The sequence below is a fragment of the Mustela erminea genome, chromosome 18, assembly GCF_009829155.1.
Source record: "Mustela erminea isolate mMusErm1 chromosome 18, mMusErm1.Pri, whole genome shotgun sequence".
Classification (NCBI taxonomy): Eukaryota; Metazoa; Chordata; class Mammalia; order Carnivora; family Mustelidae; genus Mustela; species Mustela erminea.
Window position 1 is genome coordinate 38,129,984 of NC_045631.1, and position 14,355 is coordinate 38,144,338.

The 14,355-nt window shown below is 43.5% G+C and overlaps 1 protein-coding gene across 1 annotated transcript in view; it reads left to right on the plus strand.

Moving 5' to 3' along the window:
- SKAP1 (src kinase associated phosphoprotein 1) overlaps window positions 1-14,355 on the plus strand; it is a 280,237-nt gene that overhangs the window by 242,634 nt on the left and 23,248 nt on the right. The window contains exons 10-11 of the mRNA XM_032319898.1: window positions 5,192-5,242; window positions 13,699-13,799. Of these exons, the coding sequence (XP_032175789.1) occupies window positions 5,192-5,242; window positions 13,699-13,799 (152 nt within the window). The remainder of the gene's footprint in view (window positions 1-5,191; window positions 5,243-13,698; window positions 13,800-14,355) is intronic.

Here is a 14,355-nt window from a genome sequence, read left to right on the forward strand (position 1 = left end):
TTGTGCTAACACTGCATACCCATCAAAAGTCAAATGACTTGGGGTTTCAACACTTGTTTCATTAAAACAGGTAAATGTGCTTTGCAGAGAATGCTTAGCCCTGATGGTTCCGCTACTCCTTCCTCTTTGGACTGGGGTCTACACAAGCTTCATGGTCTCCTTGGGAAGGCCATGTAAGTGAGATCTCCCTTCCAGAATAGAATATCACTGGTCTTCCTGGTACCCAGAAAAGTGCTTGTAACACATACCAAGTCAATACAAAAATGTTTTTTCCTAGTCAAAATAATGTATGGGTCATCAAATTAAATGCACTACTTCCCATTGATCATGGGATAATTAGCACTTGCTACGTGGCTGGCACTGTCCTTCCCATGAGGGAAAACCAGAGCGCTCAAGGTTTTCAGCCAAGACCACAAAAATGTTAGTCCTGGGTAATATGGTTTCAAGGTTGGTATCCGGTGGGATTTCTGAACATCCGTGTTGAGCATATGGGGGCCCTTGATTTTTAAGATCTCATTTGCAGTAGATTAAACTATAGGGAACTACCACAAAGAAATGCCAAGGCAATCTGCGGAAGATGGGAGGCTTTCCTGAGCTCTCTCTCACCCCTCCCTGGAAATTATTTTATAGGCTAGCACAGGCCCAGTTTTGTGATTCAGTATTCCATAAAAGGACAACTTTTATCAGGTTTCACTTTGTCTGGGGCCTCAAAGCTGGAATCCAGCAAGGCGCCTGAGACCATTAAGGCTTTAACTGGGGCCTTGTCGCAGCTGCAGTGACGACCGGATCTGGCTGTGTCCTCCGGAGACATTTCGGGAGAGCAAACGGGAAGCGAGACAATGAGTTCTCCCCAGGAATTTCTGTGCGCATTCCGTTGCTGCCCACACTGCCCCGGAGGCTTATTACAGACCCAGAAACCAGATTGCCTTATAATAAAGCATATAACTGGGTGATGGTTTTTGTTTTTGTTTTTTAAATTTGAGTCAAATGGAAACAAGCATTCTGTGGAATTATTACCCCCCCTTAACTGTTGCCCAGACCCACAGGAAGAAGAAATGACGAGAGTAGGTCCAAGGAAAGAAAAATACAGACACCAAAAACACAAAAGTTGATGAAGAAAGGGATTTTCAGTTTCACGGAAAAGCAACCTGAGCTTCCTGGCTCTTTCTGTCTCTCATTCCCACACACCCTGGGCCCCGGCCACAAGGTGCTGTTTGGCCAGCGCCAGAGCCAGAATCGTGCTGGGGCTTTTTTCACCCAGAACCTCCTTCCTGAGCTCAGCCCGTGAAACCCTACGCCTTCCGCTCAATCCTGGCTCCTGAGTGACGCCCTCCCAGACACGGGAGCGGAACTGAGCTCCGTTCCAGCCCTTCCAACGGTGACTTGAATTCAGGCCTTTCTCCTCCCCTTAGTAGGTGCTCAATTATTATTTGTGAAATGAAATTCGGCGCCTTCCAAGTGTTGCGGTTAGCACAAATTGGATTTAATATCGCGTACGTCAAGGCCCATGCCACAGAGAGAGGATGCAAATATTCTGAGGCAACAGTTGAGATTAAAAACTACACAACAGAGGATTAAGTGTGTTATTAGCATCTTGCTCATATTTTCCGCGTTGTCTGAAGAGGGGCTGTAGGCTCCACAGATTTATGGCGTATCTGCGCCTGCTGTGGAGCGCCTTCCGTTTCCGCTTTCCCGCGTGCGGTCTCCTACTCCGAGTCTATCTGCATTTCTGTTGCATCTGTCACCAGAGCACCTTGACATCTGGTTGCACGTTGATACATGTGGCTTTTTTTTTTTTTTTTTTAAAGCTTCTGTCACCTTGCTTTGTTTGGGGGAAGTGATTTCCCTCTTTCGGATCCAGTCATTTTTTCCAGCGTTGTTCTCAGTCCAGCCGATGCCAGAGATGTCATGGGAAGCTGGCTCCTCTCCGTGCTTCCGCCATGGAGTCAGTGTCCTGTTCCTTTCAGCCTCTCATTAGTGTCCCTGACATTGTGCCAAGAGTGTTGATTGAAATCAACTCTCTGGATACTGAGGCTCATTTGTGATGCCCCGTGGTTCTCTCACATGTTCGCACAGCTCACAGAATCTTCCTCAACTGTTTTCCCAGTTGAGATGAGATATTTGGGAATCAAGTAGAGCATTTAATGTAATAAGTGGACAGTAATCTTTAGAGGTTAATTTGTTTAAAACCTATGTAAGGTTGGGGTCCCCTATGCCCTGTTAGGAGCGAGGACCATTATAATCTATTACTGTTTAAAGTTGAGCTAGCACATAAATTTTAATTCTCTCTTAAATGAAGATGTATTCCAGGAGGTGTAATGCTAAAATGCCTAATAATATTCTTATAAAGAAGTTCAACAAGCTCTTTAGCCTAAAGAAAAAAAAAATTTTTCAAAATAATCTCTTTAAATTGGAAGGTTCATTTCACAGATGAAAAAAGGAAGAGAGAGAGAGAGAAATCTAGCTGTTTAACCCGCCCTCTTTCTTGAGCAAAGAGACATTTCTTTCTGTTGTCACGTGATTGGTTTTCTCGACTTTGGAGTTTGAAAGATGCCAGTTTGATCTCATCGAAGGATCCTAGGTAGAGCGTCTGCCTCTCTGTATTGTGCTCTCTGCCGCTGGGAAGGTGCCGAGAGCCGCTGCCTTTCCCACCAGCTTGGAGAGCAGTGCCTTCATACTCTCCATGGTACCTCCGTACTCACACTTTCAAAGGCACAGCACCCAGCCTCTCGCACCCGTAGCTAGGCTTCTTGACTTGAGCCCACTTTCAGCCACCCGGGAAGGTCAACGTCAGGTAGAACAGATGTGGGCATTAGAGCTTCCCTCTTCACATCCATCACGGAAGAGCTCAGTAATGGTGGTGAATGATATATAAGACCTATGGCCAGTGTTCTGCTTTCCTTCTAGGTGACTCCACAGGCGCAGTGGGAATCAGAGTATCTGGTCTGGAATTGAACAGCATAGAACAGATTTTTATTTTTCCCATTTTTGTACCATGCCTAAATTAAGTGCTGTTGCCTGAAAGGATAAAGGAATCAAGTTTAGTTTTTATTTTTATCATTGCAAATACATTTACATTCTCCTATTTTACAAATGCAAAGAGCAGGCAAGCCACTTTCAATAATTTATTTTAAAATCAATGCTAATGAGGTTATGTCTCGTCAGTGGCCGAGTTTTACAATAAAGTCTGATTTATTTAGAAAAGATCTTTGGTGTAGTTTCCCATCTAATGGTGGTGGGAAGGAGGTGGAGTCGCAGGCACAGTGACCCTCCAACTTCGGATCCAATTTGTAATTCACAGCGGAGATCTGACCCAATTTACATTGATTAGAATTGGGAGGAAGAGACATCTGTGCACAGACAGCAGAGGTAGAATAAACCGTCTCTGCAAAAGTGCCTAAGCACAGGAAATTGTTGGTCTTTGTGACTGAGTTGTTTGGTATCAGCAGAAGCGATGCTCCCTGTCCAAATTATTGGGTATCTCTAAAACCGAGGCCATACCAACTCTTCTTTTAGTGTTTTCAATCCTGTGAAATCCATCCCATGTCAAAAAGGAGAAGCATCAGGACAGAGCAAGGAAGAAGTGGGCAAGTAACAGGAAGACAATGTGCAAAGAATGGTGTTTAACGTGATTTATTTCAGCAAGTCTATTTCCGATATTTGATTTCACTCCTCCATTATCTCACATCTTTATTCCTCATGGTGGGGGGTGGGGAGCACTACAGGTGGTAAGTAGGAACTGCTGTGCTGTGAGGCCATACATGAAGGTAAGAAGAGTTGAGATCTTTCCCCGCAGACTCTTGTAAGGTGAATATATATTAGATATATGATATTTTTTTAATCTGGGTGACATATGACTCATTTCCCCAGAATATCAATCCCTTAATTTTTATTTTTGCAGGAAAATTGTATCATTTTGTATGTGAAATCGATTAACAAAGTGTTAATGTTCTATAGTGCTCTAACATATGGTTGTGCTGTTTCTTCTTACTTATGAGCTCAGAGTTTACTTCCCCCATGCTGACATACCAGAATTCATATTCCTTTATAAAACTTACATTTAAAAAAAAAAAAGAACTGTCCCTAGGATATCTCCTCAAAAGTTTCATTTAGTGTCATAACGATGGGGAAACAAGCCAAGTGAGTGCCCCAAGACCCAGGAAGAGAAAGTAAATGTGGACCAAAAAACACTTAAGTATTCAATTCTCAGAATGTTGCTTATTATACCCCATTTATTGTGTATGTGGGGGAACGGGATGCACAGAAATGATGAAAAGTAGGTCAACAACTAGGTTTTTCTCATCTTACTCCACATATAAAATGGCTTTTGATTCATATAAAATGACTATGATTCTGGTACTCACGCTTTCTTTATAAAGGCTCAATTCCGACGTTATCCTGTAGTATGAAGTCTGAGACGAAACATGTTAATGAGGGTAAGAAACGGGCCAATCATGTTGTGACTTTGACCATCTAAACACTCGATTGGAGTTAGACAATAGCACTGACTTAGAACCCATTGTGTGCCTGCAGCAATTAATTAAAAGACCATTCCAACTGCCTTCAGGAGCTTACACTCTAATGAACAAGGCCGCCTGAATCACAACAGTAAAAAGATAACTACAGCCCTCAAGTACTAGGAACATAAAATTACCTACATGACCAGCTTCTGCTACAGCTGAACAAAACTTGATACATTAAGGACTAATTAATCATGGAGGGTTTAAACACATGCTTAGAGACACACACACACACACACACGTATACACCATAACTCTGGATGCTTACATAGACACAGTACATTTAGAAGAGAATTCTAGAAGGAAAGGAGAAATAGAGCTTGAAAGAAAGGATCACGATTCTAGGAATAGATGCCTCAGTAAATAATCCAGTGGACTGAAAACTCCACAAGGGCAGGGACCTTGCCAGGCTTGTCCATCGTTGCATCTCCAGTTGCTAGTGTAGCGTCTTGAAGATAGTAAACGCTTGAAAACATTTATGAGTGAATGAATGGGGAGGGAAGCAGAGGGCCCATTTGAAGATGTGAGATGATTTAAGGAAAAAAAAAAAAAAAGAACAATTATTGCCTTGAAAAGAGCATGATGAGCTCTGAGAAAAAAGACCCACCAGTATAAAGAACATGAGACCAGCAACCACTAATCGCTAATGCTGATCATGTTTTTCCCCTCAGAGGAAGAGCGTGACCTAGAAGAGGATGAGAACGGCACTCCACGTAAAGGAGGTAAGAGAGCTTCCCCAAATATACAGGCACTGGGTAGGATGTTCGGGCTTCTGACTAGAGATGGCACCTTTCTTCAGACTACAAACATTACCGGGCTCACTAATTAAGAGGCTGCTGGTATGTTGACCCCGAAAGCCCCAGAGAAGATGACGGGATAGGGAAATATCTCAACCTTCAAAGCAGCCACTCACCTTAATTAATGTTCCCAGAACCGCTAAGATTTATCCTAGAGAGGGTAGGAAACCAAACCAGATATTTATTTTTTCCTATCAGTATTTCCTAAATCAGTACAGTGAAAATAGAATTGCCTCATCTCTAAGAGATCAGAGGATTGAGAATGGAAAGAATGGAAATGTCTCCTCTCCGAGAGGCCCGGAGATTGCAAGTTCAGAGGGGAATGGAAATGTGTCAGATCTGAAAAGTGAACGTGGGGTGAAGGATAGAACTGCTCGCTGATGCTGACTTCTGATGGCCTGGTTTGATTCCAGGCACATTTGGAAATGAATATGTAACAGGTTTGTTGAATACAAGATTGCATCTTATTCATCCCAGACTGTTAGCCATGCTTCAGGCAGTTAGTGAACCTATCCTTTTCTAAGGTCAGATGCCCCTCCAAAGCCTCCTTAAGTGGACCAAGGACCTATTCCATCCTTGTCGGTGAAGGAATATGAATTGCATGGACCACCTCAAGGACATTCATCCCATCAGCAGAGCCTAAACTGTGGCTGATATAAATACTAGCTGATTTTTTTTCTTAGAGATTCTATGAAAGTCTTAAGCCTAGGAGTTCATCCCAACCCTCCCTCCCCGGTCCCTCCCCATTCCCTTGGCCCTTCCTTTTCCCATTCTCCTCCTCTTCCCATCTTTTGCTGTTTCTTCTCTGTTCTGCCTCAGCATGTCCCCCTACCCCTAAGGTTTGTGCTCTGTGGGAGGCGAATATCTAACAGCTTTAGTGAAGGACCTAACTTCTTCAGTGCCCAACTCCTTCCAGGGAGAAGAGGCATCATCAGAAGTCAGGTGCCGTAGCAGGAGAAAAAGAAAGAACTGGCACGAGTATTTTTCCAGGATTAGCATAGCTACCACCTCGTAACAATGAGACCATATAATGAAGTCCATCCTGAAACATATTTTCTGCTGTTTCCTTCTCGCTGTGCAGAATTGCAACAGCAAATCTGTTTTCTGACCAAACTATGTCCCATGTCTTTTCTCAACCAACTTCCATCACCAGTGAAGGAAAGAAACACTTCATATGAACAGCTTGAGTGGGGTAACTATAAACTTCCTGTGGCCAGCTTTATAGTAAATTCCATTCCGGAAGCAGCAGTCTCTGGCAAGAGTCTAAAATTCAGTTTCAGACTCCTCCCTCATCACATTTCTTCTTTCAGCCTTTCTTTCTAAGGTTCTATCTTGGGTGGGGGGAGGGTGGGGAGGGGAGATTTAATTCTTAAGTGTTCCAACAGCTCTATTTCAAGTAAGTTAAAAAAAAAAAAAAGAACAACAACAACAAAAAAAACACCTTTTGTTCCTTATGTTTCCTGCCGCCAGAATAGGTGTTAAAGTGTGATGAGCTCTAAATATGTTTCTATGGTTTATACTTCCCACCAGTTATAATGATTGGTGACTTAGTGATTAAAAAACAGAGGACTTTTTGCTCTCTCTGCAGAATCTGAGGCAGGAATTTTTATTATTTGTGTTTACTTATTTATTTATTGAATTTATACAGTGCCTTTTCTCCAAAGGAGCTATAGAAATGGCAACAAATATGGAGCACCCAAATGTCATCACTTAGCTTTATAACTATAAAATAGACAGGTCCAAGGAAAGGGTAGGCAGGCCCTTGAAGGCATATAAAAGGGAACTCTAGGACAATGTGCTTTCTTATGGAACAGACAAACTACACAAGTTTGGTTCACTTCGTTTTTTTCTCAAGTGTCACGTGTCTTTGGCAGGGTTTGGGGTGGGGGGAGTGAGGGGGCAGAATATTCTCCTAGAAGATACTATGGCTAGGAGGGTTACCTTTTTTTTTAAGATTTTATTTATTTTTTTGACAGACAGAGATCACAAGTAGGCAGAGAGGCAGGCAGAGAGAGAGGGAGGGGGAGGCAGGCTCCCCGAGGAGCAGAGAGCTCGATGCGGACCCTGGGATCATGACTGCCTTTAAAATCCACATACTGATCTCCAGAACTCTTCCAGGGATCTTGTTCCCAGAAATGCTATGATCTCCCATGATAGAATTACTAACATTTCTAAAGCCCAGCTAGATCTTACCAGAAGGCGGTGGGGAGGAATTCAGTTTATCCTCATTGGGTGTTAATGACCCTGTAAGATGTAATTTCTTTTATTTTATTCTGTTACCTAGAAAATCTATCAGAGCCTTGTAGTATTGATTGTTCAATCCATAGCGAGCTCACTTTACAGCGTGACTGTTAGTAACAGGGTTATTTTAATGAGTGACTCTTCAACACCTCACATCCCCACTAAATCTCAGCCCATCAGCCTAACAGTCTAACACTAAGAGTCTTCCGTGATGAGAGCTTATCTCCCTTCCCTGTCACGAGAGGGCAACGTCCAGGTAACCGAAAGGAACACCCGTTCCGTGCTGTTTGTAGGAAACCTCCCGGCCACTGGCTCAGGTCGGCTGTGTCGAATAAAAAGCGGGGCTGGAGGCACAGCTCATCCGTAGACACCCCAAATATCTGACCAGGGAAGATCTCCGAACTGGTTGTTTTCACTCTAAAACCGTGGACAAACTCCACCAAAAAGGAGCCGAGAAGCGGTAATTTCTGCAGGACGGAAACGTGGGCACCGATGACCTCCCACCACTGAGGCTCCGCTCCATGGGTTAGCGCACACACCAGTGGAGCAATTCCACGAAAGAAACAGGGACACACAGAGGTTTTTGCAGCTCTTGCTTTTTGAAACCTGCTTCCCAAGACCAAACAGGAGGTGAGCATCCACCAGCTATAATTCTGGCCCAATTTTGGCTCCGCTCCTTCGGCAGAGCAGAGGAGACCGAGATCAGGATCTGTGAGTGTTCTCCAGGTCAGGATCGTACTTAAAACCTTCAGGACCATAGGGGCACCTGGGTGGCTCAGTGGGTTAAGGCTCTGCCTTTGGCTCAGGTCATGGTCTCAGGGTCCTGGAATCGAGCCCCGGATCGGGCTCTCTGCTCAGCAGGGAGCCTGCTTCCCCCTCTCTGTCTGCCTGCCTCTCTGCCTACTTGTGATCTCTGTCTGTCTATCAAATAAATAAATAAAAATCTTTAAAAAAAAAAAAAACTTAAGGACCATGGCGATTTCAAAACTCAAAATTAAAGTGGAGTTTGGTGAATTTCGTTTCGGTTGTTGTTGTTGTTAAGATTTTATTTATTTATTTATTTATTTGACAGAGAGAAAGAGATCACAAGTAGGCAGACAGGCAGGCAGAGTGGGTGGGGGAAGCAGGCTCCCTGCTGAGCAGAGAGCCCAACGAGGGGCTCGATCCCAGGACCCTGAGATCATGACCTGAGCCGATGACCTGAGCCGAAGGCAGAGGCTCAACCCACTGAGCCACCCAGGCACCCCTTGTTGGTTTGTTTGGTTTTTTTTTTTTAAGATTTTATTTATTTATTTATTTGAGAGAGTGTGCATGAGCGTGGGGAAGGGGCAGAGGGAGAAGGAGAAACAGACTCCTCGATGAGCAGGGAGCCCCACTCAGGACTCGATCCCAGGACCCTGAGATCATACACCCGAGCTGAAGACAGACACAACTAACTGAGCCACCCAGACGTCCTGGCAAGTTTCTTTATGCCTTTCGTTCTGAAATAGTAAGCTATCAGGCTGGGTCTGTCTTGATAGACTGAACATGGTGGACTTCTCCGGCCTGGCCAAGTCCCTTCCAGTGGGTCACTGCCATGGCCTTCTGTGTCCACTTCTCACCTACCCATGGTCTAGCAAGGACTGGCTTTCTCCGTCTTCTCATTCTGTCTCTCTTTTTCATAATTTGTTAAGTAGTTGCTCCCATAACTGGGCCTCATTAGCACAGCCCTTTCGCTCATCAAGCAAATGTAAACAACATGCTGACCTGCCTTTGAGCCTCTTTTCCTTGGTCACAGCTTGAATTCTGGAGCTATACAGCATCTCCCCAGCAAAAATCCAAGGTGACATACGAAGGCTGGAAGGAACCCAGTCAAGTTCTGTTGGCCCCAAGGAGGAAGACAGGCAGAAAGGTGTCCTGGTCCTTTTTACCTTAGAACTCTCCACGTCATGGAGGCTCATTTTCAAATTATGACCCTGTCAACAGTAGTACAACCTGGCCTTCGTTACAGAAGTGACTCTTACTGGTTATAAAGAACTTGCTGGGGACGCCTGGGTGGCTCAGTTGGTTAAGCAGCTGCCTTCGGCTCAGGTCATGATCCCAGCGTCATGGGATCGAGTCCCACAATGGGCTCCTTGCTCCGCAGGGAGCCTGCTTCTCCCTCTGACTCTGCCTTCCACTCTGTCTGCCTGTGCTTGCTCTCACTCTCTCTCTGACAAATAAATAAATAAAATCTTTAAAAAAAAAAAAAAAAAAAGAACTTGCTGTACAATGGCAAATGCTTTGCAATAAATACCTAGAGAAGAGAGAAAAACAATGTATTTTTAAACTTAGACTGTTGCTATTCTTCCTATGACATTTTGTTTGCTGGGAGCTTGGCTTCTCTTATATGAGATAAAGAAAATAAGATGTTGCCCCCCCCTTTTTTTTTCCTCTAGAAAAAGTCCTCCTCAGCTCTGCTAGCAATTTAAATGCAGTGATCATACCATTAGCTTCTCTATCATTGTAATTGTTGTTAATTGTTATAACTGTTTTAGTTATTAGTGGTGTCATTATTGCTCTAGGTCCTCTGTCTGTTTTATGCTGAATATATTAGTGCTTTGCTTTTGAATTACCAGGCTTTATTTAGTGCAAAGTTACGGTTTTTTTTGGAGAGACATTGAGAAATGCTGGCATTAAGCTTTATTCTTTTGTTTTTCATTCCAAATGGACAGACTGGAAAAAAAAAATAATTAGATGGAATAATGTCCTCAAAATGAGAATGAGGATGCTTTGAATTAATTAAATGGTCAGAATGCTGCATGATGTCTGATCTCAGACTGCTGCTAGAGTCGTGTAGACCTAAAGGAACCTCCATCCAGTCCACAGAGGAAATACTCTCTCGGGCTCCCAGTTCCTCACTAGTCTAAGGACGTCAGTCTCCTCGGGCATTCCCTTGTTTATAGAGTGACCTGGGCAAATTTAGGGAGAAGCAGAACTGCCCCTGCAAACTTCCAGAACTTCAAGCTCTTCCAGAGACAAAAAAATATCAGGAATGAAGCCCTCTTCCACCTTACCTTGTGCCCCCTCCCCCTTCACGATCTTTAAATAACACCGGATCTTAGTCAGGTGTTTATAACACCACCAAAGTTTCCGGGAAGCCTTCCATGAAGTTAGCTTCCCTGTTCTACACAGCACCCTCAACCTCCTCTTTGAAGACGTACCATGGTCTCGTAGATAAGTAAATATCGTCACGGCTCTGTTTCCCAGTGCCTCCCCCCACTGGACGGGAACCCGGAAAGCAGAGACCGTCAGTGGCCAAGGTGGAATTCCCAGCCTCCCGCACGGTCCCAGGCACTTAGTAAGCACTGTGGACATGTCCGTTGGCTGCTGAGGAGTGAATGTAGAGAAGTGCGCACGCACACACATAAATGCAAGTCACACCTATGTACAACAGGGAGTCTGCAATACCGGGTCCCATCTGGTCCAGCTAAGACGGTCCTCCTCACTGATTTCCCTGGTACGTGAATGCCTGTGTCTGGACAGCGAGTCTCCAGGTTTAACCCTTCATTCTGCTTATTTTTTCAAAGCTGTACTTTCTAGTTCTAGCTCTGACAGTTCTGGGTCTTGGGCTCAGTAAACGAACAGCCAGATTCCTGAGCTCTATTTTCTTCTAGCCTTTAGCTTATGAAGAACCAGAGGCATTTTCTGTAATTTTTCCTGGAAGGCTCTTGTTTTCTTCCTAGCGTCTTACTTTCCCTATGATCTATATTGCTTTTAGAATAGGTCTGTTTCCAAGTATTCTCCTCCGGTGTCTTATATGCCCAATATCAAGTCACTTTTTACATATATACCTGAAAAGTACTCATAATCTTAGGAGCATTTCCAGGCAAAAGGGGACTGGTAGCCCACAGTGACCATCTGCTAAACCAGACAAAGCCAAGACAATGTTGCTTAGTCTTCTTACCATTCAGAAATATCAAGTTGTGTTTTAAAAGTCTAGTTTTATAAAATTATTTTCTCTATAATATGTAAATGTGTAAGGACTATTGACATCAATATATTTTTCATTTCTGGGATGCCTGGGTGCCTCACTCAGTTAAGCATCTGTGTTCAGCTCAGGTCATGATCCCAGGTTCCTGGGATCCAACCTCTCATTGGCCTCCTTGCTCAGCAGGGAGCCTGCTTCTCCCTCTGTCTGTTGCTCCCCCTGCTTGTGCTTTCTCTCTCGCGCTCTCTCTCAAATAAATAAATAAATAACATCTTTAAAATATATGTATATATAGAGACACCTGGGTGGCTCATAGTCAGTTAAGCATCTGCTTTCAGCTCAGGTTATGATCCCAGGTCCTGGGTTCAAGTCCAGCACTGGGCTCCTTGCCTGCTCCCCCTGCCTGTGCACTCTCTGACAAATAAATAAATAAATAAAATCTTTAAAATATATATACTTTTCATATATATTATATTTTTTTCATTTCTAATTTTGTCAAAAGCTTCATGTGATTAATCAACTCCATTATGACTAAAAATACATTAATATATCCTCTGGGAAAACTATTTTCACTCTTCAGGGACTGATATTTCCCTATTATTTCATGCCCTGGTGTCCCCCCAAATACATGCCTTGCCTTTCCAATAGTTAGCATTTTTCTCCCAATGTATTTTTCTTCCGAATACATCCTTAACTCTGTGGTTTCCAGCATGGTTGTCTTGTTTGCTGCCCTCTGTTGTTTATTGCATATACAAACAATTATCTTCGTGAAAGAAAACACGCCTCATTTCTATATGGTTAACATATTTACTTCTCTTTGCAACATCTAAGTCTTGATTAAATGGATCTGTCCCTCCTTGATTTTTGTGCACTTTAAGATTCCTACTAAAGTTCTTTTCTCCTGTGCCTTTTTTATTTGAATCGCTGATAGGTTAGGAACAAGTTTTTTAAAAAGCAAACATAGCAGGTGTGTCTGTCCACCCACACTGCCCACCTGCCTTCCCCTATCTATTCCCATCCTCGGTGACCAGCTCTATCACACCTCATGGGAGGGTCAAACAAATTAAAGGAAGGGTAGAAACTGGTACAAGTACAGTCCCCCAAAGTCATTTGAATTTTCATTAGAACCCAGGACTCCTGACTCCCATCAACAAGAATCTCATCTTTGGTAGGTGCTTTGCTGACCGTTCTCACCCATTAGCATCCTAAGGGACAGGGAGGGGCATGGCCACATCATCCCCGGTCCAGTGGACATCCACTCTCCTGCCATTCAGATCCCCAGATCCTCTCCCACTTTGCGCTCTAGTGTTTAACCTTTCCGGGTAGAAGATCAATACAGATTCTTCACTGCTAAGAATCGATGGCTGTCCTGTGGCATCACTGCCATCTAGTCTTGCTGAGAAGCCCAGTAAATCTCTCCAGCTGCTTCGAAAGCTTGGTTTGTCGTCTTCAGTTGCTCTCATTTTTAATGCAGATCACTTTGGTTTCTGTCCCCCTGGGGGCTTGCAGATAAATCTTGGCAGGCATGTTCAGGGTCTACAAATGAGATGCTGGAAAAGGGCCAGCCCACCCAGAATTTAGTTATAATGGATGAGACACCCCCCTTGGTTCCACTTAAAGACTGGGCTGTTCGTAACCGTATTTATTGCGGGATTACCTCACCTAGTACCTGAGTGGGAAGTGCCCAGGATGAAGTTCCTGTGTGACAGAAGACACCAACACGTGAGAGACTGTGATGCAGACACAGCTGGCTGACTCAGCCTCTCAGTAAACAAGCCGAAGTCGGAGACTTACCTCATTTCTTCAAATGCATTTTGAAGAGAAATGCTGGATAGTTTAGATGCCCAGGATCAAGACTATCTATCAAGAAGTCTCTGTCCTGCTTATGTACAAACCAAGTAAAAAATTACCTGCCTGTTTTTCTTTTATTAATAAATGAAGGTATTTATCGTATTATTGAATAACGTCTGACTAAGGGTAATCTGTAAATATCCAATGTTAGTTAATGATCTCCTTTTCCCACAGTCCTTTGCTCACGTTGAGTGTTGGGCTGTTTCTCCTCCCAACGCCCCCAAATCCTAGGTTTCCTAGGGACAATGTTAGAACCCTGGTTTCCACTTGCAGCAAAAATATGGGCTCCATGGAAAAAGACAGAGTCCTTTTAACTTTGATTTCTCCTCTCTTTGACCAGTGGACTATACCAATTATTACCAGGGCCTCTGGGATTGCCATGGTGACCAGCCAGACGAACTGTCCTTCCAAAGGGGTGACCTCATCCACATTCTGAGCAAGGTAAGGACATGGAGTGTGGGGCTTGGATCCAAAGTCAATTTTGGGGGGGCACCTGGGTGGCTCAGTCCGTTAAGCATCTGACTTTTGATTTTAGCTCAGGTCATGACCTTAAGGTTGTGAGATCGAACCCAACATCGGGCTCCACATAGTGTGTGGAGCCTGCTTAAGATTCTCTCTCTCCCTCTCTTCCTGCCCTCCCCCAAAAATTGATCTTTTCATTCTCAATGATGTAGTCACCATAAGAAAATTATTCCATGTCATACATTTCACTTGTGTGCATTACATGGCTCCCTCCCACATAAAGTAAATTCCCATTGATTTATAATTGTTAGGGAAAAGTTTAATTGAAAATTCACATTGAGGAGCTAATTTTCAAATTTCAAAAGGCAATAAAGTAGATATAACACTAAAACCACACCAATCAATTTATCCTTTTTAGGATCTTGCAGTGCTTAAAAGGTCATTATTTGGTACATAATTTATGACTGTATAATTCTCTTGAAAACATTCTGGGTTGGTAAACCACCTTCTTATGTCATTCACAGATAAACAAGAC